Source organism: Zootoca vivipara, chromosome 5 (assembly GCF_963506605.1).
Source record: "Zootoca vivipara chromosome 5, rZooViv1.1, whole genome shotgun sequence".
Taxonomy (NCBI): Eukaryota; Metazoa; Chordata; class Lepidosauria; order Squamata; family Lacertidae; genus Zootoca; species Zootoca vivipara.
In genome coordinates this window covers 30583641-30609677 of record NC_083280.1, presented here as the reverse complement: position 1 = coordinate 30609677, position 26037 = coordinate 30583641, and the positions used below count along the sequence as shown (strand labels likewise).

At 42.3% G+C, this 26037-nt stretch overlaps 1 protein-coding gene across 6 annotated transcripts in view; it reads left to right on the top strand.

Moving 5' to 3' along the window:
• ACSL3 (acyl-CoA synthetase long chain family member 3) overlaps window positions 1-26037 on the top strand; it is a 57760-nt gene continuing 31723 nt past the window's right edge. Inside the window, exons 1-5 of one of the 6 annotated variants that reach the window (XM_060274554.1) lie at window positions 31-117; window positions 16446-16485; window positions 18578-18676; window positions 22001-22077; window positions 23829-24252. In XM_060274554.1, the coding sequence (XP_060130537.1) occupies window positions 23878-24252 (375 nt within the window). In that variant the 5' untranslated portion in view covers window positions 31-117; window positions 16446-16485; window positions 18578-18676; window positions 22001-22077; window positions 23829-23877. Of the gene's footprint in view, window positions 118-16440; window positions 16486-18577; window positions 18747-22000; window positions 22078-23828; window positions 24253-26037 lie in introns of all 6 variants that reach the window. The other 5 variants (XM_060274556.1, XM_060274553.1, XM_060274555.1 and 2 more) reach the window with 5 other exon arrangements.

The following is a 26037-nucleotide window of genomic DNA, read 5'->3' as shown; positions in this document are numbered from 1 at the left end:
TCCGCGGGGGTTGGGCCCGCCCCCGACGCTGGAGCTACACAGCGCGGCCGGCCGAAGCGACCCTCGGCACACGCGCAGATCCCTTCTCGCCGGCTTCTCCCTTCTCCGGCCGCGGCGGTGAGTCAGGGCTGTGGAGCCGGTGGGCAGGCAGGAGAGCCGGGTCAACGGGCGGGCGAGGGCGAGCCCAGCTTAGCGGGCCGGCGGGTCAGAGGCGGCGGCGGCCAGGCAGGAGGGTCTCAGGCGGCGGGAGCCTCTCAGGCTCTGGTTGACGAACAGGGTCTCTTCTCAAGGGGAGGACGGGGAGGGAAGCGCGGGATCGGGGCCCACAACATCAGCACAGGGAGGCGGCCACGGGCCCGGAGGTGCACGTGGGGAAGGGGCTTCGCGGCGGCGGCGCTAGGCCTGCTGGTTTCATTCCGGGCGATTAAATCCCGAGTAACTTCACACCGATTCACACGTCGGCAGTTTCGCTTTTTATTTTTTGCTCGGTTTTTAGGCCCACGGAGGTGGCAGCTGCGTGCACGCTTTTCCCCTCGGAGGGTGTTGCTTCCGAGCAGACGTGCCCTGGGTTGCGCCGCGGCATGTACTTACTACGACGTCCCGCCTTTCAGGCACGTCTCTGCCGTGCCCGGGGTGGGTGTGCAAAGTCGTGCGCGGTGCGCCGGAGAGCCAGCGGCTTTTTCACACGCGCAGATCCGTCGCCTGGATTCGAGTCCGCTGACAAATAAGCAAGGGGGAGTGATGGTCTTGTGTCCGCTGGGCCGTCCTATGCAGGAGGCTCCGTTGTGGTCAGTGGGATTTAGACCCCAATATGATTTAGGTTTAGGATTGCCTTAAAAAAGACATTTCTTATACTCTCAGCTAGGATGGAAAAATCAGGAGTAGAGCCTACGCTCCTGTAAACAATACAGTACTGGGGTGCATGTGCACACACAGTTCTGAGGGCCCTGTCACGTGCCAGCTAGAATTACAGTGCTAATTCTCTGCTTGTGTAAAGATAGTGAAATGGCTAGGACTCCAGTTCTCTTTTAGTATGTTAGGAAGCTCTTCCAAATGTGCATATAACAACAATATGATACTGGTTGGTACAAATGTATAAACAAGCATGGAAATTGTAGGGAAAACCCACTTTTACACTGCTTTCCCTTTTGCCAAGGAGAATAAGGCTGCAATCCTAACCCCTCTTAACTTGGGGTACACACAAATGAATTCAATAGGAATTGCTTCTCAGTAGACATGGTTAGCGTTGTTCTGTCATTGGGTTAGGTTAGGTGGACTGCCCCCCCCCTGTATATGAAGACAACTTTCACTCAAATCCTGTTACGATTATGCAAGTTCATTGATAAACATTGCTGGGGTGCATAACATGTTGCAAAGAAATGCAGATGAGGCTGCAACCTGGCACCCATTCATATTAAGTACCGTATGTTCTGGGTGTTTAGGGAAGCTGAAGACTTATGGATTGGTTCAGCTTGTTGCCATTGAAGTTGGTAGGGATTGGCTTGTTATTACCAGATTCTGATCTCTCACAGATCTGTCCTCTCTGTTGGGTTGCATCAACCTCTCATGGAGACATCTTCTGGTTTTTGTTTCCCTTTCTGATTCTAAAGAGCAGGGAAAGATATACTGTACTGTACAATAGAGTTAGGGTGGAGGCTGAAAAACGTAGCCTCCCAGTCAGACATAGTTGGCTTAAATACCCAGCAGATTAAAACACTGCTTATAAACTGATTCTGAAAAGATGATGAGAAATTGAAATGAGCATTGTAACTAGAGGATCACAGCTAACATGATTGTATTCATACTGGCTGATGAGGTATGCATTGAGTTTGTATCAACAGTGTAGAGGCCAACCTGTAATGTTGCACTTCTGACACGATATTAGATTCTTTCATCAGAGTTGGAGTGATAGTTCTTTGTTTTGAAGATGCTAATTGATTAACTACACTGATACATGATTAATCATTAAGCTACATTGAAATCTTACTAGGGTTAATTAAATATAAACTGTTACGGTAAGCCTGCAACTTGCACGCCTTTGATGATTTGTGCATATTCAGCTTTAAGCATGTGGTAAAACATTAAAAAATAAAGTTAAAAGGGGGCAGGGTTCTGGGGGAAATGACCGGCAATTCCACCTAACATTGAACACAATGGGTTTTTAACTATGCGTGATTTTGGCTTTGGGCACAATCCCTGAAATGTAACTTTCACACAAGCTGAGGGTCTACTGTATTGGTAAAACATAAGTACAGGATATTCCTTCAAAAAATTTCCTGCAATATTTCCATCTAAGCCATATTTCTGGGTGGTTTTTTCTATTTTCATGTCAGTACATAGTTATGGCATTTTGAATAATTCAAGCCTTTTATATACTCACTGGATCTTGTAGGTAGGTAATTGCAGTTACTAATTTCAAATGGGCAAAAGTAAGGCTCTTAAAATCTTGAGATTTCACGACATAACTCTGATAGGCTTTGATTTGGTTGTTTCTTTGATACACTATAGCTGACTATTCATTGTCAAGCTACTTCTCCATAATACGGGAGGTCAGACATATTTATATTAAAATAAAACATTAGTGTAAAGAAAAATAAACAGGCAGGCCATGTAGCATAGTTCAGTGGTAATGCTATTACTTTCTCTTTTTCTGGATTGCCAGAACCAGGGATGCCAACAGGATTTTCTTGGCCTTGTACACTGTATGTAGCTTGTACTTTGTCCCTCACTCACCAAGGGTTATGAAGAAAGACATGAACCTTTTACATAGCTATACCCATTTTAGCATTTATATCAGCAGCAACATTCCCCTGGAGAATTTCTTTATCCCCTCATAAGTCTGAAAGCAGTTAACCTCTCCATGTTGCTACTACAGTGGTACCTCGGTTTACGAACTTAATCCGTTCTGGGAAGTCTGTTCTTAAACCAAAACTGTTCTTAAACTGAGGCGTGCTTTCCCTAATGAGGCCTCCCGCCACCAGTACCCTTCCACCATTTGGCTTCCGTTCTTAGACTGAGGTAAAGTTTGCAAACCAGAATACTACTTCTGGTTTTGCAGAGTTCGTAAACCGAATAGTTCATAAACAGGGCTGTTCTTAAACCGAGGTACCACTGTATAACCAATAAACACCCCCCAGCTGCATTTATCTAACTCCCACCCCCACAACATGCCAGGGTTGGACTACACTTCAGAGCTGTTACTCCAGTCCCTCTGCCCCCCAAGTGGATATACTAATAACAATATTATTTTCATTACAGGGAATTGAAATGTTCATACTGGTACACTCAATGATTGTTTTGCAAGTATTTAAACCTGAATGCAAGAGTATAAAGTCCTTGTTTGTATCTTCTGCCTTGCAGTAGCCGTTGTTTTCACTGGGCAGCAATCACAACTCTACAAGAAAAGAGGGGCGGGGGGGGGGGAAGAGAGCTTCAGAATGAACCATGCATTCTCTTCTGTTATCTGAATCCAGAAAAAAAATCACATTTGAAGGAAGAGAAGACCCAAAGTCAGCTTCAAAATGAACCAGGGTCTTCCTGGTTTTGAGGGTCTTCCCTGGTGGATGTATGACTCTAATATTTTTCTCTAGCACTTGTCTGTCACATCTGTTGTTTCAAAAATTGGTGATGGCTCACAAAGCACTCAGTGTTGTCTGCATGTCTTGCTTCATAACTCTTGGTTCGCAAAGGCTAAAGACTTGTTTTTTTTATTTTATTTTAAAATGAAAATTCAGAGTCCAAACTCTGCTGGCTTTGGGCCCAGTTTAGCAGTACTCTCCTGCTGCTGGGCCTGGAGAGGGAATTACAGTCATACCTCATGTTGCGTCCGCTTCAGGTTGTGTCTTTTTAGCTTGCGAATGCGGCAAACCCAGAAGGTTTTACTTCCGGGTTTCACTGCGTACGCAGAAGTATTCTGTGCACTTCGCGCATGCGCAGAAGTGCCACTCTGGTGGCAGACTTCTCAGGGTACCACTGTATACAAAACTGCCGCAATCTTGCTCTTCCAGTGGCACACTAAGGTTTCTATTACACAGGTGAATTTTTTGTGATCAGTGGTTGTCTCATGGTTTGTGTTTCACAAGTACATTGAGGTGTACCAGGAGTGTTATCTGTTGTTGAAGTAGATGTAACAATACAGATAAGTGTAGGCAATGGTGCCCTACAGCAAGTGTCTAGATGAGCAGGAAAGGGCATTCACCATAAATGTATGGATGGCATGTGGAAATTTCTAAAGGTTCAGAGCAGTACATTAAACAGCAAGGGTCATTAGCATGACAAAAACAGACATGGGTGGTGCTGTGGTCTAAACCACTGAGCCTTAGATAAATAGGTTCTGCTGCAGCAGGAAGGTAAACGACATTACTGTGTGCTCTGGCTTCTGCCATGGTGTCCCGTTGCGCCAGAAGTGGCTTAGTCATGCTGGCCACATGACCCGGAAAGCTGTCTGTGGACAAACGCCGGCTCCCTCAGCCTGAATGGAGATGAGCGCTGCAACCCCATAGTCTCCTTCGACTAACTACCGGTAGTAGTGGGTAGGCACTTTCTTCTTTATAGGAGTTCACACCAGAGGTGACGAAACATACAAAGCAATCTTTTTTCAGAATAAAATTGCATACTCTGGGAGGCAAACTGAGTTTCTTAAATTTGTAGGTGCTATACCACAGAAATATTACCCATATATGGTGGTGTAATATGGTGTTTATTTCTCTGCTATCACCTGCATGTGGGCACCTTTCATCATAAAAATGCTTTTCTATGTATGCCAGAAATTGGTTATCCCAGTGCATAGTCCTATGTGTGCTGCAACATGTTCATAATGGTACCATAAGAATAATAATTTATTATTTATACCCCACCCATCAGGCTGGGTTTCCCCAGCCACTCTGGACAGCTTCCAACAGAATTATTTAAATGCAATAATCTATTAAACATTAAAAGCTTCCCTAAACATTTATGCACTGGGCCTGTCCTTCAGTTTAATCCAGTAGGGAAGGCTTTGATGGTGGAAATGTTTTGTGAGCGTATTGCAAAGGCTTCATTAATAAGGGCAATTGGCTTATAACAAATGTTTAAAACATCATCATCTTGTTTGTGAAGGAACCCCAGTGTGTTTTAGGAAATTTGGGAAATATATGTTCGCACATATGTGTTAGAATCTTGTCTGATAGATACCCTTCTCCCTCCCTGTCTGGTAGGGCCACAATGAGATTAGAAGTGTCAATTAATAGCAGTCTAGTATTGTACCTGCACCCTGAACTGTGTTTAAATCTGGGTTATTGAAACAAACAAAAAACTATGGTTAAAAATCACTTTGTCCGGGTTTGGGCATAATGATAAACCACAGTTAGTTTAAAAATAGAAGTGAAAACTTCCGATCTTGTGGCTGCAGAAAAGAGAAGGTGGCAGTGCATGACCCTGACCCTCTTACTCATATAATGATAAACCATGGTTTACTATTGTCTTAATATAGTCATTAATGTCATGTGGAACTCTAGTCAGACCTGCCAGCCTTCACTGTGGCCTCACATGACTTTTAGAGGTACCTTGTAACTCTTTGGCTGTTCTCCGTAGGAGGAGACCATTTGTGTGAGCCAGGTACTGTGCAAGAAACCTTAGCCCAGGCATAGGCAAACTCAGCCCTCCAGATGTTTTGGGACTACAACTCCCATCACCCCTGACCACTGGTCCTGTTAGCTAGGGATGATGGGAGTTGTAGTCCCAAAACATCTGGAGGGCCGAGTTTGCCTATGCCTGGAATTGGGCCTATTTCTGCTTTCCTTATTGAAGAAGCTACTAAGGCTTCCTAGAACCACCAAGGTTCTACTGGTGATATAAGGCAATATATGTTTTGCTAGAATTTGCCATGGCAAACATGGATTTTTTGCTTTGCAATGTGTGAATTTACCCTAATTCTTGTGTGTGAAAGAATGTAGAGTGCAAGGAATGCATATTTAAACAGTACAGTGGAACCTCATGTTATGTACCGTTCTCCTTGTGAACACTTTGGGTTACGAGCTCCGCTAGCCTGAAAGTAGATGCTCCCGGTTGCAAACTTTCCCCCAGGATGTGAGGAAACTTTCCCCCAGGAAGTCGTGTGACAGCAGCGTGGTAGCAGCGGGAGGTCCCATTAGCGAAAGCCGCCTCAGGTTATGAACGGTTTCAGCTTAAGAACGGACCTCCAGAACGAATTAAGTCCGTAACCAGAGGTACCAGTGTAAAAGGTTTGCTCTTTTTTGTGCATTTTTATAGAAAGCTTCACTAACAGTACAGGGTGAACATATAGCTTGTGTGACTTGTCTTAGAAAATAAATTTAAATGTAGCAATTAGACTATTTTATAATTCAAACTTTATTCTTGAAATTGCATCATTGTAGTTGTAGGTGACTTTTGGGGGGCATCTTCTTACTTCCTATGTACATATAATGTGCATAGATGGTATTGTATAAAAATGATATATATGACCTTAAGCTAGAACTCCTTAATTCAGACATAGGCAAACTCCGGCCCTCCAGATGTTTGGGACTACAATTCCTATCATCCCTTGCTAACAGGACCAGTGGTCAGGGATGATGGGAATTAGAATCATAGAGTTGGAAGAGACCACAAGGGTCATCCAGTCCAACCCCCTGCCAAGCAGGAAACACCATCAAAGCATTCTTGACATATGGCTGTCAAGCCTCCGCTTAAAGACCTCCAAAGAAGGAGACTCCACCACACTCCTTGGTAGCAAATTCCACTGTCAAACAGCTCTTACTGTCAGGAAGTTCTTCCTAATGTTTAGGTGGAATCTTCTTTCTTGTAGTTTGAATCCATTGCTCTGTGTCCGCTTCTCTGGAGCAGCAGAAAACAACCTTTCTCCCTCCTCTATATGACATCCTTTTATATATTTGAACATGGCTATCATATCACCCCTTAACCTTCTCTTCTCCAGCCTAACCATACCCAGCTCCCTAAGCCGTTCCTCATAAGGCATTGTTTCCAAGCCTTTGACCATTTTGGTTGCCCTCTTCTGGACACGTTCCAGCTTGTCAGTATCCTTCTTGAACTGTGGTGCCCAAAACTGGACACAGTACTCCAGGTGAGGTCTGACCAGAGCAGAATACAGTGGTACTATTACTTCCCTTGATCTAGACGCTATACTCCTATTGATGCAGCCCAGAATTGCATTGGCTTTTTTAGCTGCTGCATCACACTGTTGACTCATGTCAAGTTTGTGGTCTACCAGGACTCCTAGATCCTTTTCACATGCACTGCTCTCAAGCCAGGTGTCACCCATCCTGTATTTGTGCCTTTCATTTTTTTTGCCCAAGTGTAGTACTGTACATTTCTCCTTGTTAAAATTCATCTTGTTTGCTTTGGCCCAGTTGTCTAATCTGTTAAGGTCATTTTGAAGTGTGATCCTGTCCTCTGGGGTATTAGCCACCCCTCCCAATTTGGTGTCATCTGCAAACTTGATCAGGATGTCCTCAAGCCCATCATCCAAGTCACTGATGAAGGTGTTGTAGTCCCAAACATCTGGAGGGCCAGAGTTTGCCTATGCTTGCTTTAATCAGTTGATTAAAATACAATGGCATAGTTACCACCAACTGGCACAGATAAGCCTTCTTTCCCTCTGTATAATCTGTAGCTGTAGCATGAGTCTAACGTATAGCAAGCAGGCAGGCAGGAAGAGATTTTTTACAGGTGAGATGTGGGCCTTTTGAGAACTTATCTTCTAAAGTTCCCTGGAATGTCTTTGAGAAGTTTCTGTCTGTCTGTCTGTCTGTCTGTCTGTCTGTCTGTCTGTCTGTCTGTCTGTCTGTCTGTATACCTGTGTTTCAGAACAGGAATTTAGGAGTGAGTGTGCATTCATATGGCTTCATGGAACTTATTTTCTTTGCCCTGGAGTATATTATAAATATTTTAATTAATTGATTACCAAATGGCTTCTAAGCAGTTAATAGAAACCATGCACATTAATTTTTGTCTGGGTAACTTGAGTGTGTTAGAAAAGATGACTTATGCAGAGGGGTCAACAAAGATGTAATTTCAGTGGGAAAACATTAAAAATGTGGGTACGCTTATCCCAGACCACCTTTTTCTATATGTTCTATATGTTCCAGTGTTCATGGAGGACCTGAGCCTGATGAGCTAACAATGGGTGGTATTCAACCAAGTTTTACTTGGAGTAGATGTATTAAAATGAATGAACATGACTAAGTTGGGTCCATTAATTGCCGTGGGTCTCCTCTGAGTAAAGCTTAGTTGAATACTACCCAATAGCCTTAAAGATAGGCTAGCTACTCTGCTTTATCAACATCTAGAGTTCATGGTTTAGGGGTATTTGCTGTCTTGATTAGCACTGAAACCTAGTCCACTTGCTGCCCTTAGGTAATCACTTTATGCTTGTAGATACTTCAGAGATTAAACACACTAAACTTAAATCAAATTACATTTTTCTTGTATCCAAGGTCTAAAGCACCTTCCAGCAAGTCCTTCAACAAAATGATGGCATTGCATTTTGCTAATAAGGGAAGAAAGATGAAAATTACATGTTTCTTTTATGGTTTGCCAAAATCAGAAGTGAGGGGACGGACAGAAGGGGCCTCTACTGCTGGCAGGAACTCCCAAGGTATTTAGGGAAACTCCTGCGTTAAAAGAGAAGCTCCTTCAGCCCAAATATTTGTAGTTTGTGCATCTTACTGCTGGTTCACCAAGATCTAGTACTCATTTTGTGACAAACTTGTATCTGAACTGTACCACTTGCATAATTGAATGCTTTACTGTATGAAATCCTCTGGATAGAAAATGTTAGAGAAAGCTTACTCCTGATAGCCTAATATTTTATTTGTAGAAGCGGGTGCAATATTCAAGTTTTACACCGTGAAATGACCTGAGATCTATGGATGAAGGGTGGTATAAAAATTTGATTTATTATAGTTGTTGTTAATTATTATTATTCAGTTATGGAAGCTGAATCTGCAGTCTGAAGTGGTATAGTCATGGTGTATCACCTCAGTAAACACCAGGGACTTAGTCTTTGCTCTTGTAGACTGGATATGTTTTGCATCTCACATCTCCCCTACCTGCAGCTTGGTCATTATTGAAGGCAACATATCTGGGTATCTAGAGCTGGTGACTATAGTCTTCTGTTTATCCAATTAATCTTAGTCAACTACCAAGTGGTACTTAGTCACAATGATGCTCTAATTCTGTAGACAAAGGACATCTTGTATCTATAGTAAGAGCCTAAGCAACTTTTTGATCTCATTGGATAAATGAATCCAGTGGGAATTACAAAAGATGAAAGTATTGGGGCTGCTTGGCATTGTACAGCAATGTTGTTGTTGTTGTTGTTTAGTCGTTTAGTCGTGTCCGACTCTTCGTGACCCCATGGACCATAGCACGCCAGGCACTCCTGTCTTGCACTGCCTCCCGCAGTTTGGTCAAACTCATGTTCATAGCTTCGAGAACACTGTCCAACCATCTCGTCCTCTGTCGTCCCCTTCTCCTAGTGCCCTCAATCTTTCCCAACATCAGGGTCTTTTCCAAGGATTCTTCTCTTCTCATGAGGTGGCCAAAGTATTGGAGCCTCAGCTTCACGATCTGTCCTTCCAGTGAGCACCCAGGGTTGATTTCCTTCAGGATGGAGAGGTTTGATCTTCTTGCAGTCCATGGGACTCTCAAGAGTCTCCTCCAGCACCATAATTCAAAAGCATCAATTCTTCGGCGATCAGCCTTCTTTATGGTCCAGCTCTCACTTCCATACATCACAATGAATGTACAGCAATGAATTAGCACTATATACTGATCACATCTTACTGTGACATTTGAGAGTTACTCATGTTTCTGAAAATACAGAACAAATACCTTGAGGACTTCCTCAAGTGTGCATGCAAGTCTGAAGTTGTAACATACACCCCTGCTCATATTTTTAAAGGCTCTTTTGACATTGAGACCTGAATGCACTCCAGAATTTGGCACTTCAAATGTCAACAAGGATAGCAAAAATAAAAATCATTTCATTGTATCAAAAAGAAAATAGGCATTCTTATTGTTGAAGAAGCTGTGTGTGTTAACAATAGGTTGAATTAAAAACCAATACAAGAGTATAATTAATTATATTGAAAAGCATGCCTCAGAACATAGAAAAACTAGGATGCACTAAAATTGGTTAGAGAAAGTGTTGGATGAAGGAGATTTGGCTGGAGTTGATATTGGAAGGAAAACTGATACTGAGTAGAACAGGGATGGTGAACCTCTAGAGCAGGCATCCCCAAACTTCGGCCCTCCAGATGTTTTGGACTACAATTCCCATCATCCCTGACCACTGGTCCTGTTAGCTAGGGATCATGGGAGTTGTAGGCCAAAACATCTGGAGGGCCGCAGTTTGGGAATGCCTGCTCTAGAGTCTGCAGGCCAAACTTGATCCAGCAGTGGTTCAGATTTATTCCACAAGCATGATTTGATCACAAAGTGAGCAAAATAGAATGATAGATTTAGCACAGGAAAAGGGCAGATTTCCCTCAAGAAGAAGGGACCCAATTAGGGGCTTGAAAGCACAAGATAAAAGGAGGGAGAGAAAGGGACTGGCTGAGACACAGTGACTGGGATGACAGAGTAAAAAGCTAAAAGAGAAGTGGCATTCTGCCCTATGGAGCAGAAAGTGGGCTTGGGGCTGCTGGAGAAGGCAAGGGGGGAAACGGTTTGTTTAGCCAATGGACTTGCTTGCCAGGGAAGAGAAGAGCGAGATTTCACATTTGCTTTTATTTCTCAGATGTTGGAGTTTGTTAGGGTGGTAGTATGGAGACCTCTGAAGTGAGAAGTAGCAGAGGGTAGAAAAGAGACAAGGACAGTGATGTGTATTATGTGCTATTGCGTGACTAAATTAACTTCACTTCTCAGGTACAGGCTAACAAAACAAAAGCTGGATTTTTTTTGGGGGGGGGTACTTTGTAACAAATTATCCAACATTCAGTTAATAAGTGTTTAACATATGATTGTAGCTCGGTGGTAGGGCACATGTTTTGCATGGAAAGGACTGAAAGTTCAGTTCCTGGTATCTCCAGGTAGGGCCGGGGGGAAACTTTGTCTTGAAACTCCATAGACCTATTGCCAGTCATTGTTGAGCCAGTGGTCTGATTTGGTATAAGGAAACTTATACCAAAAGCACAACTAGCAGAAGGAAACTCCACATGTTAAAAGAAAGATTCCTTGGAGGCTACCTCTCCTCATACATGTACTGATTGCTTCCTTGGCTTCTGGTTTGTGATTATCACAGTTTGCTGCAATGCCTGAGTTGTGCAATTTGGATTGTGACTACTAGTTAATAGTAAGAGATATTCAACAAGTTACATTGACAGGTGATTGGCATGATAGAGCATCAATCAATACCAGCCCTTGCTAATTCAACCCCAAACCTACCACTAAGTAACAGTACATAATAGGGACAGCACATGAGCCACGAAGAATCCACTATTTCATCCTTTCCCCCTCCGTTGCTGCCTTCTGTCCTGCAGTTATTTTATAGCTCAGCCAAAAGATGCTCCTGCTTCCTTGCCTATTCTTCACTATCAATGACTGCACAAACAATTCCTATTCTTTGTTGCTCTGGTATTTCTGTTGTCTGCTACTGGAGATAACCCCACCCCCTGCAAGATCTAGTGTACTGAGGAAAGTGCTGGATTCTAGTAATATACTTTCAATGGGTTGTGGAGTATCTCTCCTATCCTTTCCCAATCTCTGAAACAGTTACAAAAAAGGGTCATGCACAGTCATTGTGTTGCACAACTAAGTGAAATACTGCTAGCTAAACAGTCTTAAACTACTTCATAAAGTCTATGGTGTTATCTTTATGGACCTTACACTTCTGATTGCTGTACCTCAGATAGTGTGAGAGTCCTGGAAACCACTGAGACTCTTGGGCTTGCTGATCAGAAGGTCGGCGGTTCAAATCTGCACAACAGGGTGAGCTCCCATTGCTCTTTACCAGCTTCTGCCAACCTAGCAGTTCAAAAGCACACCTGTGCAAATAGATAAATAGGTACCACTGTGGCGGAAAGGTAAACAGTGTTTCACAGTGTCCCATTGCATCAGAAGCGGTATATTCATGCTGGCCACACGACGTGGAAAGCTGTCTATGGACAAATGCTGGCTCCCTCAGCCTGAAAAGTGAGATGAGCGCCGGAACCCCAGAGTTGCCTTTGACTGGACTTAACCGTCCATGGGTCCTTTACCTTTTTTCTATATATATATATATGATTCATCTGAGGTATATATAATTTTGCTTGCCAGCTTTAAGCTGTGGCTTTTCAATTACTGGTACTTCTCTCAATGCGGCCTAGGACCCTCGTACCTACGGGACCGCGTCTCCCGGTATGCCCTGCTGAGGACCTTAAAGCCCATAAATAACAACACCTTAGAGGTCCCGGGCCCTAAGGAGGTCAGATTAGCCTCAACCAGAACCAGAGCCTTTTCAACATTGGCTCCGACCTGGTGGAACGCTCTGTCTCATGAGACCAGGGTCCTGCGGGATCTGATTTCTTTCCGCAGGGCCTGCAAGACAGAGTTGGTCTGCCAGGCCTTTGGCCTGGAACCAACTTGACCCCCTCCCCTTTTCCTTTTTCCTTCAGTGATGGAACTCATATTTGGGGACTTCCCTGGTTTTTCTGGCCCATGTAGGACCAGTCTGGATAGTTGGCCTGGTGAAGATCTGACATTTTCTTCCCCAAACAGTTTATGTTGAAAGGAGGCTGCACTTTAATTTCTAGTAATTGTTTTATATCCGGTGTTAGCCGCCCTGAGCCTGGTCTTGGCTGGGGAGGACGGGGTATAAATAAAATGTATTCTTACTATTATTACTATTATTATTACTATTAATGCTGAGTTCATCTTTGGAATGAATTGCCATAGATTGTTCTTATGCCCCAGTGCATAAAATAGCTCTCTTAAAACCACTTAAGGGATGACTATTGTGTTTGGCCATTAAATCAGTATTTTATTTAACAATTGTGAGTGATGGTAACTGTGAGTGATGAGGAATTCTATGCAGGTGAGTACTCTTCCCGCACTCCACTTGGATACCATGTTAATGGTAAAGGATGGGAAACACCTTCTCTTCCACATTCAACACAGGAGGGACGCCCTCTGTTTTTCTTTCCAATAGCAGGCAAGCTTTTTGTTTTGTTTTCACTAGCCTGCTAAGAGGCCACTAAGTTTGCATTTCCATACTAGTTGCAGAGAAGGGGGCTTGTACTAACTTTTTTGCTGGGGAGTAAGCTTTGTGGGCTTCATTTACAAGGCTGCTAAATCACAAAAAGCTATCTTTAATGTAGAGAATATACTTCTGGGTTTTAGGTAGCAATTGACTAACAAAGAGTGAAAATAGTCCTGCTCTTGTGAAATCCTCTATACTAGGCATATAGCCAGGAATTCCTTTCTAAAGTGAGCAATGCTGGGGCTCAAGACCCCTTGGAAGTACTAGCCTCTTATATTGGAAGGGTTTATTCTAATTTACAATACAGTATGATATAATTACTCAGAATAAGAGGGAGAACACGTGTGTGTGTGTGTGTGTGTGTGTGTGTGGTCAATTCTAGAGGTTAGATAGCTATCCTAGTGAGTTATAGATTATGTCAGAGGTTTTCAACCTTTTTGAGTCCATCAACTTGACTAATTACATTCTTTATGTGGCACCCCTGCCAGTTATGTCACCTCTTGCCTGCAGAGCTGGCAGCCTCTCATCTGTTTTTGAACACCCTCCCTTGTGGAGTGTTCCCTTAACCTCCTCTAATCTCCCTTCTCCTTGGGAGTCCTCTGAATGGCTGCCTGTCCCAGGTCTCTGAGCTGCTCCCCCCCCCCCCAAGAGAGGTGCTTCCCAGAGGCACCATTCACTTACGGAGCTTATAGCCAGGACTGCTGCAATAAAACAGTTGTGTAAGCATCAGAGGTAGGACAGAGGCATCAGAGGAAAGTGTGATAGAGGCCAGTGTTGCCAGCGGCACCCCTGACCATCATTCAAGGCACCCCAGGGTGCAACGGCATACTGGTTGAAAATCACCGGATAATGTGTTTGATGGCACTGCTGTGTTATAATGTCCAAGGCTAAATCCATGCATTTCCCATTATGAGGAGCCAATATTAAGCTCTGCATCTGGTTAGCCAGTACTGCTGACAGAATGCTTTGCTAAAGACAACTGCTGCAATCTGAAGAAGTGTGCATGCACACGAAAGCTCATACCAAAATAAAAAACTTAGTTGGTCTTTAAGGTGCTACTGAAGGAATTTTTTTTATTTTGCTGCAATGTAGAATGAATAAGAAGACCCCACAATTGCTACCTTTTTATAGTGTGAAAACTTGTTTTGCCTGAAAGCTTGTTTATAATTTTAAAAGCCAGCATGGAAATTTTGAGTCTAAAGGCATATTAATAAAATATTTGCCAAATAAAATCTTAAGGCTGTTGGTGTGCCCAATACATGGTCATTTCACAGATCACTAGACTGTATTGCTTTTGTGTGGCAATCAACATTTAATGTTTACTATCCTGGTGAGCTAATATAAAGCTCCAGAGTAAAACACCTATGTCATCTATCTTTATAACACTTTGTTTACCTTCACATGCCCCAACTTGCTGTTGACTTGCTCAGATTATATAGTTTTGATGACTATCCTGGTAAAAGATCTATTTCACTTTACTTTTGCCGTTTCATTACAAAATTGGGGTTTGAAATTGAATTAAGCATTCCAGTCCATTAGGCTGCATACCAGCCTTAAGAGTGCAGATTGTCAAACATGGTGACAGGACTTGCCCAAGGGATGAGGAAACTGGTCCTCCAGACATTGTTGCACTTTATGTCCCAGCAGCCCCAGCCAGCCAGGCCAGTGAGCCCAAGATGATGGGAACTGTAGTCCAAACTTTAATAGACGAAAAGTTCAGGAAAAGCGTTGCATGAAGAAGCATAGGAGACCCGTAAAAACCAACACAAGGCTGTTTAATCGACACTCCTATAGCTGCATTGAAACGTAACCAGGGAAAATCCTAAAAGTTTGTGAGATCGCACTTAAAGCATGTTGCAGCTCTCCTAAACTCGTGATGGGCTCGTTGGGCGTTTCCCGCTCCCCGCTCCTGTGCAGAAACGTGAAATCGGCTTCCTTAAAACTACTGGGAGCTCCATAGCGGAGCTTTTCCCTTTCACCCCACTGAAACAACCGCAGCCTCACCTTAGAAGGTAGGGCTCCAACCCGGCAGCCAAACCTTGCTTATCTTTTGACACCGAACCCCTGTGGAATGCGCGTGAAGCCACGTTTCCCAGATGCGCGGCGCTCCCTCGAGGGGGGCGGAGAACAGGCTTGCAGCCACGTGGGCTCAGAGCGGCTCCTTTTGTCTGGGTCTCGGATGGGGAGGGGCGGGCTAGAGGGAAGCGGCCACTGTTCGAACCGCGTCACAAAGCGGATTTTCCGTTTCCACGGCAACGCCTCCTCCTCCGAGGCTGCTCTCAACCCCCGGGACAAGGGATCGGATGGCAGTGGGTGTTGCCTGGTACACCTAGCGGGTGGGGGAGGGCGGGGGGGGGGACGAAGGTCGCCTTCCCTCCCTCCCGCCCACAAGTGATCCCACTTGGCCAGGTAAGGTTTGCACCCCAGCCAGAGTTGCACCTTTAGAAACAGCGCTGCGTCTCCTCCGTCATCCGGGTGACGATGCTGAAAGACGCCAAGCAAGCGTCACTCGGCTCACTCAGCGCCTTCTCTTCGCCAACTCCCCCCCCCCCCAACTATATATATACAGTACAAGTGGCCCCAACGCTATCCTGTTCCCCTGTTAGAAATGAATGGCGAAAGGCGATTGTTCCGTTCTTTGATTTTAGCTCCAATTTTAAGATGCTTATCCCCACTACTTGTTTTTGGGTTTTAAGATAGCGAGTCACAAGCACAGCGGAAGGAAAAAAAAACATTAAGGCACGTGTGCTATCGAAAATGAAACGCCCCAAATAATCTTTCCTTTAATTAACGTAATTAGTTTCGGATTTGACAGTTTCCCCTTGAATACTGTGCCCCATAGCTTTTGATGGGGCTAGATTATCACCAGGCTTCTCACCCAACACCTGTTACTGCTGCTAGTTGATGAAGTAGCTGAAGACTGACTGCATTCCTATGTACACTGATCCAGTCTCCCAAGTAAATGTGCATAGGATTGCAGGCTAAGGTTGCAATCACACACCAGAATGTAAGACCAATTTAACTCCCATCACACTTAGTAGACACACATAGGATTGTATGTGAAGTACATACAAAATAGATCAGTAGCTTAAATTTTGTATCTGGGTGTTTTCAATCCATTACAGTATTTTTCTATATTGTCACCCCCCAAACTGGGGCAGAAGCAAATGGTTTGCTGGTTCACTGTGGAGCCTGATATATGTTACAGCAAAGTAATTTTGTGACATATTTTTCTTTGTTTACAGTATAGCCCTGAAATGCAACTGAGCAGTGCACAGAAAGTTCAGCAGGTAGTAAAATTAAATTGTATAATGAGCAAAAAACTTTATGATAAATATGTAAAATTAATAGCAAGGTGCATTTGTTAAAATACTATTTTTTATTTATTACCTTTATAGTCCACCTTTCCTCCAAGGAACTCAAGGTGGCATACATAATTATCCTTCTCCTCATGTTAGTCTAACCTACCTCACAGGGTTGTTATGAGGATGAGTGATGGTGACAGGCCCAAGGCCACTTAATGAACTTTATGACTGAATAGGGTTTTGAGCTGGGTGGTCTCCCAAGTCTTAGTCCATCACTAACCATTACCCTACACTGGCTTTAGCTGATACCACATGCATTTTTTTACTTCTGCTCTGCATTGTACTTTGGTCCTGTAAAAGGTGCAGGGGAGCAACTGTGGGCAGGATTGTGTTTTAAGTGGGTGTTTCCTTTTCATTAACAGCTATAAATTCACATCATGTACTGGATGGACTTAGACATTGTTTCCCTTCCATGTTTAACTCTACCAAGTGAAACCCTTAAACACACAGCTGACAGCCACAAAATACCCAACCATGTACGCTAGCGAAGTGCATCTGATGATAACATATGCAGGCTATTGCAACCAAATAAAAGTGTGTAGCAAGTATGGTGATACCAAGCTAGAAAAATATATATTCAGGTTTTGTTTCTGGATTAAATATGAAGTGCAATATTATCCCCCCTTCAACACCAGCATCATTTAGATATTTAATCATTTTGTGTATGCTTAAATTGTGTATAAATTAAATTGATAATAACAATTCTGATAATCATGGGTCCTTGTTAATCTTTTTGATAATTTGACTCTGTGTAAACAGTCTCATGCACTGTTCTCAGAAAAAAAAACCAACCAAGTTCAGAACCAAGTACAGATATTATCAAACATTCCATAACTTTTCCTTAGACCATCTGAATGGAATCCATGGATTGCAGTTTGAGAAACTGTGCCGTAGGACTTCACTCTCATATTACCATAGAACCATAGAATTGGAAGGGACCACAAGGGTCATCTAGTTCAACCCCCTACAATACAGTACAGTAATTTTTTTCTCAGTGTGGGGCTCGAACCCACGACCCTGAGATTTAGATCCATATGACTGAGTTATCCAGCAAAAGCTCATTATTCCATATTAGATTTGACTGTTGCAAACTGAGTTGAATGCTATTGTTAAAAAAGAATAAACCTTATCAAGGTTCAGCGATTGTCAAGGTGATTCTAATTATTTTTTTAAAACCCAGACAAACCACTTACCTACTAAAAATGAGAACTGTACACTAGAAGTTCTTGTAGTTTTAAGCATTTTTGATTTATTTATTTTATTCTCACCTTATGATCTTGGGGGCAGATGGCCTTCCTTCGGACATTTGTGCAAAAGTTGAAGAGAGAATTGTTTTGTTAAGCCCATCAGTAAGCCCAGTCTTTCAGCATGTTGTTCTTGCATGTTTGAAATTGTTAAGTACACATTTTTGCTATTTGGAGGATACAGGCCATTGTGATTTAATTTCTCTGAGATAGTGGGCTGTGTGGTATCTGCAAGAGAAGCACCTGAAGATGTTTTCTGTGCCAGTTCCTAACTGTAGGCAGCTGGTTGTCTGCACCCACTGCTGTGAGCAGGACTCAAATTTTAGAGTACTGGCAAATTATATAAAAAAAATGTTCACTATGATGTACCAAAAATGGAATACCACACGTGGTAGTAGATGTGCATGATCTGTTAGGCATGGACTAGTAACCAACAGAATCCAGATTTGAGTGGATGGTGCACATCTCATAGTTGGATAAATTGGAATCAATATGATGCATAATTGCTTAGTCTTGGATGTTAGGTTTTAGGTTTTTTTTTTGGTTGTGAGCCTTCCTGAATGCTGTGTTAGTGGGATACAAATCCAGGAAATAAATAAAATGTGATGCAATGGACTATGGGGTACCATGGCAGTAATTGCATTTTGTCGGTATCTAATTAATGTAGTGCAACTTGGAAAATTTGCAGGTTGGATCTTGCATCTATTTAGGTGAAAGGGCAGCAATTAGTTTTTTATTGTTGCTTTAATTTAGTTTCACATTTTTGTCTTTAGATTTCTGCAACGTTGTGGGTGAAATACTCAGCTGAGACTGAAGCGTCTAGAAACTGCTGTTCCATCGGTACCAACCACAACAATGAGAAGTCATTTAAGGTTTCTTTGTCTTGACACTTTGTGCTTTATTCTAGTTTAATTGTTCGTCACAGGATTATCAGATCAGCTGGTAAACACATTTTTATCCGGATTTCCCCCCACTTTCCCATTTAAGAACCGTACCTCTGAAAGTAATTATTGTATAATAATTGTATAATGGGATCAGTCAGTGCATTTCCCAGAACTCTGGACAGACTGATTTTGAATAAATCCTAAAACACATTTTCTTTGAAGCAGACACTTTAATCTAATACTTGAGTGGAACCTGGCAAAAAAATATTTAAAGCTGCATCCATAAAATAGTATGTCACCAAAGAGTTTGTGGGCAAAATAAAGCAAAGAAAGACTACCGTATATAAGCCACCTTGCTCCTTGGTGTCAGGGTGCAGCTTAGAAAGGGTGAACTGGGGAATCAACCTGCCTTCTCCCTGACCCCCTTTTATTTCAGAGTTGACTGGGACTACTCATTTTATCTCTAATAACAACGAGAGTGAGCAGGTGCTCTTGAGGAATAACTGCTCTTAAAATACATTAGTATTTTTTTAATATAATTTAATTTTAGCTGTGCTGAAGAGTGGGCCTTTGAAAATTGTTCTTTGTTATGGAAACCTAAAATGCTTGCCATGATTTGTGTTCTTTCTTCGAGATGGAGAATATACACCACGTGGTATACTTTCTGGAAACTCACAAGTAGCAATTTCAGGGAAATCAAATTCCCAGGAAAAAATGCTGTTGGTAGCCCTCCTCCGTCCCCCCAAGAGCTCAATATGGTATACAGTGGTACCTCGGTTTATGAACACAATTGGTTCCGGAAGTCTGTTCATAAACTGAAGCGTTCATAAACTGAAGCAAACTTTCCCATTGAAAGTAATGGAAAGTGGATTAATCTGTTCCAGACGGTCCGCGAAGTACTTAAACTGAAGCGTTCATAAACTGAAGCAAACTTTCCCCTAGAAAGTAATGGAAAGTGGATTAATCCGTTCCAGACGGGTCCGCGGAGAACTCAACCTGAAGCGTACTCAACCCGAAGCATGGGTGTTATTGGTTCTGGAAGTCTGTTCATAAACTGAAGCGTTCATAAACTGAAGCGAACTTTCCCATTGAAAGTAATGGAAAGTGAATTAATCCGTTCCAGATGGATCTGCGGCGTTCATAAACCAAAAATTCGTAAACCGAGGTGTTCATAAACTGAGGTTCCACTGTACATGCTTCCCTCTCTCCATTTTATCCCCACATCACCCTTGTGGGATAGGTCAGGTTAACAGATAGTAACTGGCCCAAGGTCACCCAATGGGTTTCATGGCTAGGTGGGGATTTGAATACTGGATTTCCAGGTCCTACCTAGTGCAGTACTTTAACCACTGCACCACAGTGGCTGTTACTTAATTACTTAAATCTTGTTATATTTTTTGTAAAATCACCCTATTTTTTATCGTCATTGTTAAGCCTTATCATGAATTAAGGAAAACATCTCATTAAGTTTACAGTAAAATTAAACTTGCACATAATTCAAAACAAGGTCTAACTATATTAAAAAAAAACATAGGGTGGTATTCAACTAAGTTTTCCTCATAGTGGAACTATAGGAATTAATGAAGATGACTAAGTTAAGTTTGTTAATTTCAGTGGGTCTATCCTGACTAAAACTTAGCTGAATAATACCCATAACAGCAAATATCATACTACCAATAACAGCAAAAAAACCCCACAAATCTTGACCCCAACAAAACAAACAAACACAATATCCGTCCCTACCAAATAATAATAATAATTCCTTCCAGTAGCACCTTAGAGACCAACTAAGTTTGTCATTGGTATGAGCTTACGTGTGCATGCACACTTCTTCAGATACACTGAAACAGAAGTCACCAGACCCTTATGTATAGTCAGAGGGTGGGGAGGGGTATTACTCAGAAGGGTGATGGGAATAAGTGATTGGCTGATAGGAGTGGTAAACCTGTTGACTACTGTTAACGACTGCAATTGGTCTTGCAGGAAAAAGCAAGGGGTGAGATGGCTGAAGAAAGCTTTATCATGTATAATGAGATAAGAATCCAAATGTCTTTATTCAGACCAGGTCTCTCCATGGTTTTAAGCTTGGTAATGAGTTGCAATTCAGCAACTTCTCTTTCCCTCTGTTTCTGAATTTTTTTTGCAGTCGTTAACAGTCCCACTCCTATCAGCCAATCACCCATTCCCACCACCCTTCTGAGTAATACACCTCCCCACCCTCCCACTATATATAAAGGTCTGGTGACTTCTGTTTCAGTGTATCTGAAGAAGTGTGCATGCACACGAAAGCTCATACCCATGACAAACTTAGTTGTTCTCTAAGGTGCTGCTGGAAGGAATTTTTGTTTGTTTGTTTCGACTACGTCAGACCAACACGGCTACCTACCTGTAACTAATATCCATCCCTGTTAGCTTCTAGGCATCCATAGTAGGAAATATTTCAGGGGTCACAGGATAAACAGGTCTCTGGCCGCTGCCGCAGCACCACCTCTTGTAGCTGGAGTCAGTCAGGGCCCCACCCACCCAGGCCAGATGAAAATAGGCCAGCACAAAGGTGGCAGTTGCCATCAAGCCTTCTACTTTGCCTCCATATTTCAGGACAGAAATTGGGGCTCCTGGTATTGCTTTCTCTTTACCTGAAGAAAGGAATCCTTAATCAACTTCATAAATTCGTTAGTTTTTAAAAGTAAAGTGCCACAAAACTGTTAAATTCATGGATGTTAATTGCTGTCTGAAATAGGTTGGCAGAATTTTCTCTAATGCTCTGGTGCCAGGCAGGGATTTTCCTGTTCTCCCAGGCCTTTTAGCATCCATTTAAATATTGATATTAGCACATTTAGCCGTTATTTTCTTTGTTATGGTTATGACTCCTATATTATTTAGGTCTTTTATTGCACATTGTGCAACATTAAGTGCTTAAATTCAATTTTATCGATAGTATGACTGTTTGTTGAAGAGTTCTGTGTAAAAGTTTGCATATCACCTAGTTTGTAGATTTTGACCACAATCTTGATAGCATTAGCCAGGCTTGTCTGTAGCTTGTTTACTCCAGAACACATGCAGAAAGGTTGGTCGGGTTGGGTTTGCTAAATATTGTGGTAGCCTTGGTTAATAATTGTGAAATGTAATTTTATGTAAAATATTTAGAATTGTAGTATATTTTTATCCCATCATTTTTCAGATAGCTTATTATAGCTTATAGTAATATTCATTTGAAGTACTACAAATGTCTTATGATAATTGGTGAAAGTTTGTGAACTGAACTTTTGATTTGTGAGCTAAAAGCATACCATTTCTCTTGCTTTCTTACAGGCATTACAGAAGGTGTTAATGCAAGTTCTGCCAGTGAATTAAACATATATTTATAGGCCACATAGCAATATGGCTTGGTAAGTAAGGTGAACAAGCAACAAGCAAGATGACCCTTTATGATGTTGTGCCATTTCTCAATGTTCAAAAAACGGTCCTTATTTAAGAAAATAAAGGATATTTGTAAACACTGAATGTATCATTCATATTCCTTGCTTAATTTAGCTTTAATGTATGTCTATAATTTGCAGTAAGTACTGGATAGGAGGGCTGCTGCTAGTCAGTTTGGTAGGAAATTGTGAGCTATGCAGATTCAGTAGAATATTTCAGTTTCCTGTGCTTTTTTGGGGGAAAAAGATTTTGGGTTTTTTGCAATTTATTTTTGAGTATGTCTTAAGAATGAATCTTCTAAGTTTATTGCAAATTTTGTACTATCCTTTTGAACAACATATATTTGACTTTATGAGGTCTTAACATTGTTCACAGGCTTCTTTATGTGGGCTCAATTCAGATGTCCTAAACACATTCTCCAAATCATGGTTCGGAGGCTTGAGAATGTGATGCAGACTCTTCGTTCCTGAAATGCATCTTTCCATCTACGCTTCGTGGTTTATCTAATCATTTTATCATGATCAACCACTTGGCAGCAGTTTGCCTTTCAACTACGGTTTGAAGTAGGTTTGTCAGCCGTCGCTTGGAGGCAAAGGGCTAAATATCATTTGTCAATTGGGCTGCTGTTGTGAACTTTGATTAGATGAACCAGGAACCCTTGGAGGAAAGTGCTAACCTTCATTTGACAATTAGCCACACAATTCTGTGGTTTTATGAGTTCGTCGTGAAAAATTTGGTTAAAGAAAACAAGGAGGTGGAAGAGGGACCTGTGTAGAGAGGAGGGGTAGGTAAATGTCTTTCTCAGTTTCCCTACCTCAGAACCCTTTATCTGGAGGTGCTCTGAATCAAACATCGGGGACTCATACATAAAAGATGTGCTCAAACATTAAACCTCTCCACTTTTGCTTGGCCTTTTAAACTTTGTTATAGTTCCATAAATGGAATATGAGTTTTAATAACGAAACCTAAGTCAATGTGGTCAATGTCCATGGAGGCGCAGGTCAATTCTGTGTCCAGGGCAAGCTGTCTACCAGCTCCATAGGGTACGCAGGCTGAGACCCTACCTGCCCACGGAGTGTCTCGCCAGAGTGGTGCATGCTCTAGTTATCTCCCGCTTGGACTACTGTAGCTCTACGTGGGGCTACTTAGAAGGTGACCCGAAAACTACAACTAATCCAGAATGTGGCAGCTAGACTGGTGACTGGGGGCGGCTGCCGAGACCCTATAACACCGGTCCTGAAAGACTTACATTGGCTCCCAGTATGTTTCTGAGCACAATTCAAAGTGTTGGCATTGACCTTTAAAGCCCTAAACGGCCTCGGCCCAGTATACCTGAAGGAGCATCTCCACCCCCATCGTTCTGCCCGGACACTGAGGTCCAGTGCTGAGGGGCTTCTGGCGGTTCTCTCACTGCAAGAAGCAAAGCTACAGGGAACTAGGCAGAGGGCCTTCTCGGTAGTGGCACCCGCTCTGTGGAACCGCCCTCCCATCAGATGTCAAAGAGATAAATAACTACCTTACATTTAGAAGACATCTGAAGGCAGCCCTGTTCAGGGAAGTTTTTAATGTGTGACATTTTAATGTATTTTAAATCTTCGTTGGAAGCCGCCCAGAGTGGCTGGGGAACAAATAATAAAATTATTTATTATTATTATTATTATTATTATTATTATTATTATTATTATTATGTGATCATAGTTTCCCCCCTTTTCTGTTTCAGGACTTCATTGATCTTTTTGTGATACACTTTGTAAGCTACACAGTAGAGCATGAAATCTCCAAAAATGGATGCTATGAAGCTAAAGCATGATATCAACCCATTGCTTCTTTATTTTATAAACTTCGTAATCTTCCTTTACACAGTTATAACTTTTATTCCATGGTTTTTATTTTCTGGAGCAAGACACGTCATAGCCAAGTCAAAGCAAATGAAAGCTAAACCTGTGAGTTGCAGGCCAGGCAGTGCATACAGATCTGTTAACAGTTTGCATTGCTTAGCATCTGTATTATACCCCGGTTGTGATACACTCGACAAAGCTTTCAAGTATGCTAGGAGTAAATTTAAGGACAGAAAACTCCTGGGAACAAGGGAAGTCTTGAAGGAGGAAGATGAAATCCAGACATCTGGAAAGGTTTTTAAAAAGGTATGCTATGTTTCCGTCTTTTTTAAAACATCCCTTTTTAAAATGGAATGTGAAGCAGAGGTGAGGAACCTGTAACCCGCATATTGCTGAACTACATATCCCATTATCCCTGCCTGTTCACCATGCTGGCTGGCACTGATGGCCTTTGGGAAGTCTGCCAACATCAAGAGGGGCCACAGGTTCCCCGCTCCTAGTGTAAAATCTTTTATGTTGTAAGGAAGGAGTATAGACAGTGTATGTGCAGTCATGGTATGGAAAGCAGGCTAGCGTATGTTTTTGCGGCAAATTTAAATACAATAGTGCTCTTTGGTAAGTTTGATATTTGACAGAGGGGAGCATGTCTACTGAGTGGACCTTTTTCAGAACAGTTGGCTACAGATGAGTTCTCACAAATCTCCTGGGTCTTGATGGGTAATTTGTATGTTTGCTACCTTTGGGTGGGATGGTGCCACCTCAAACTTTTAAGTAATCGAATTCACGGAGGTGGGTACATTTTTATGGCTGATAGTCGTCTACTGTTGCTCTAGTTTTTCAAACTTTGTTGACTTGGACCCTTGCTGGGAGAAGTTCCCAAGCTTAAATGCTGGAGGGGACAAGAAGGAAAGGATGCCCAGGGCAGCAATTGCCTGGAATCTTGGAGGGCCCCCACAGGCCACATAATAGTTTGTGGGAAATAGCACTGTGGGAAATGGCTGGAGTCTTCAGACTTCCTTATGATAGTAGAGAATCAATGATGCATGGCTTAAGTGGGTTTTTAATTTGTTTTCATGAACCCAGAAATCCCATTGCCAAGTTACTGATGGCATCTGCTCCTCCCTTTTTGACAACTGTCCTGAATGCAAAGATCTGTTTGCACAAGTTCTCCATACACTGCAGAGAAAATACTTGTATTTGACAGACCAACACCTCCCAACTCCAAGTCCTTTGACTTTTTCTCTTGGCTCATTTTGGTGAAGGAAAGAATCGGTGTAAGTTGCTCATGCCACATCTTTTTCTTCTCCAAAACAGTTCCAGGTGCTCTAGTGGGCATTTTGGTGTTGGTAGACACTTCCATGTGCAGGAGTTAAACTCAACATTCTCCATTTAGTTCCAGTGCTTCGAAAATATTGGCCCAGTGCATAGGTAAACCCAGGACATAGCTTGGCTTAGTGCAAGCAAGCAAACTGCCACAGAAAAGAATGGTACAGTTTTGCTCCTCCCTGATTGTTTTGTCGCTGTACTGAACCAGGCCATGGTTTGGCTTAATGTGTAATTCAGACATGGGCTTGTAGGTTAGCTCTTTCCAGACATGCCAAGAGCTGTGACAAAAGGTTGCCCCAAGATTCACATCTTGTGGTTTGTCTGGGAGAGCTAAACTAGGAGACTGTGTTCAAATGACAACGCAAAGCCAAAAACTGGCTTAGCTGCACAGCAAAATGGCCATTACCTGCGCAGGTAATGTGAACGACGACACTGTATGTCCTTTGTAAAAGGGAGGAGTGCTCTTGTGGTTTTAAAGTCTGGGTGAGGAATCCCTTCCTAGCATGGAGGTACAGGTTTCTTACAGATCTGTTCAGTAGCTGTCTTTATTTTCTGTCCCAGCAGTCACTTTCCATTCTTCATTTAAAGTCTTCTGTTTCTGGAGAATCACATAACTGGGATATGGTGTTAAACATAGCTTAAATTATGCCTATAGAGTAGCATTATTAGAATTCAGAAGATGTAGGAGTGCTCATTAATTCCACAGCCATTACTCTATTAAAATTGTTGCTATAACTATTAATAAACAAAACAAAACAAACATTA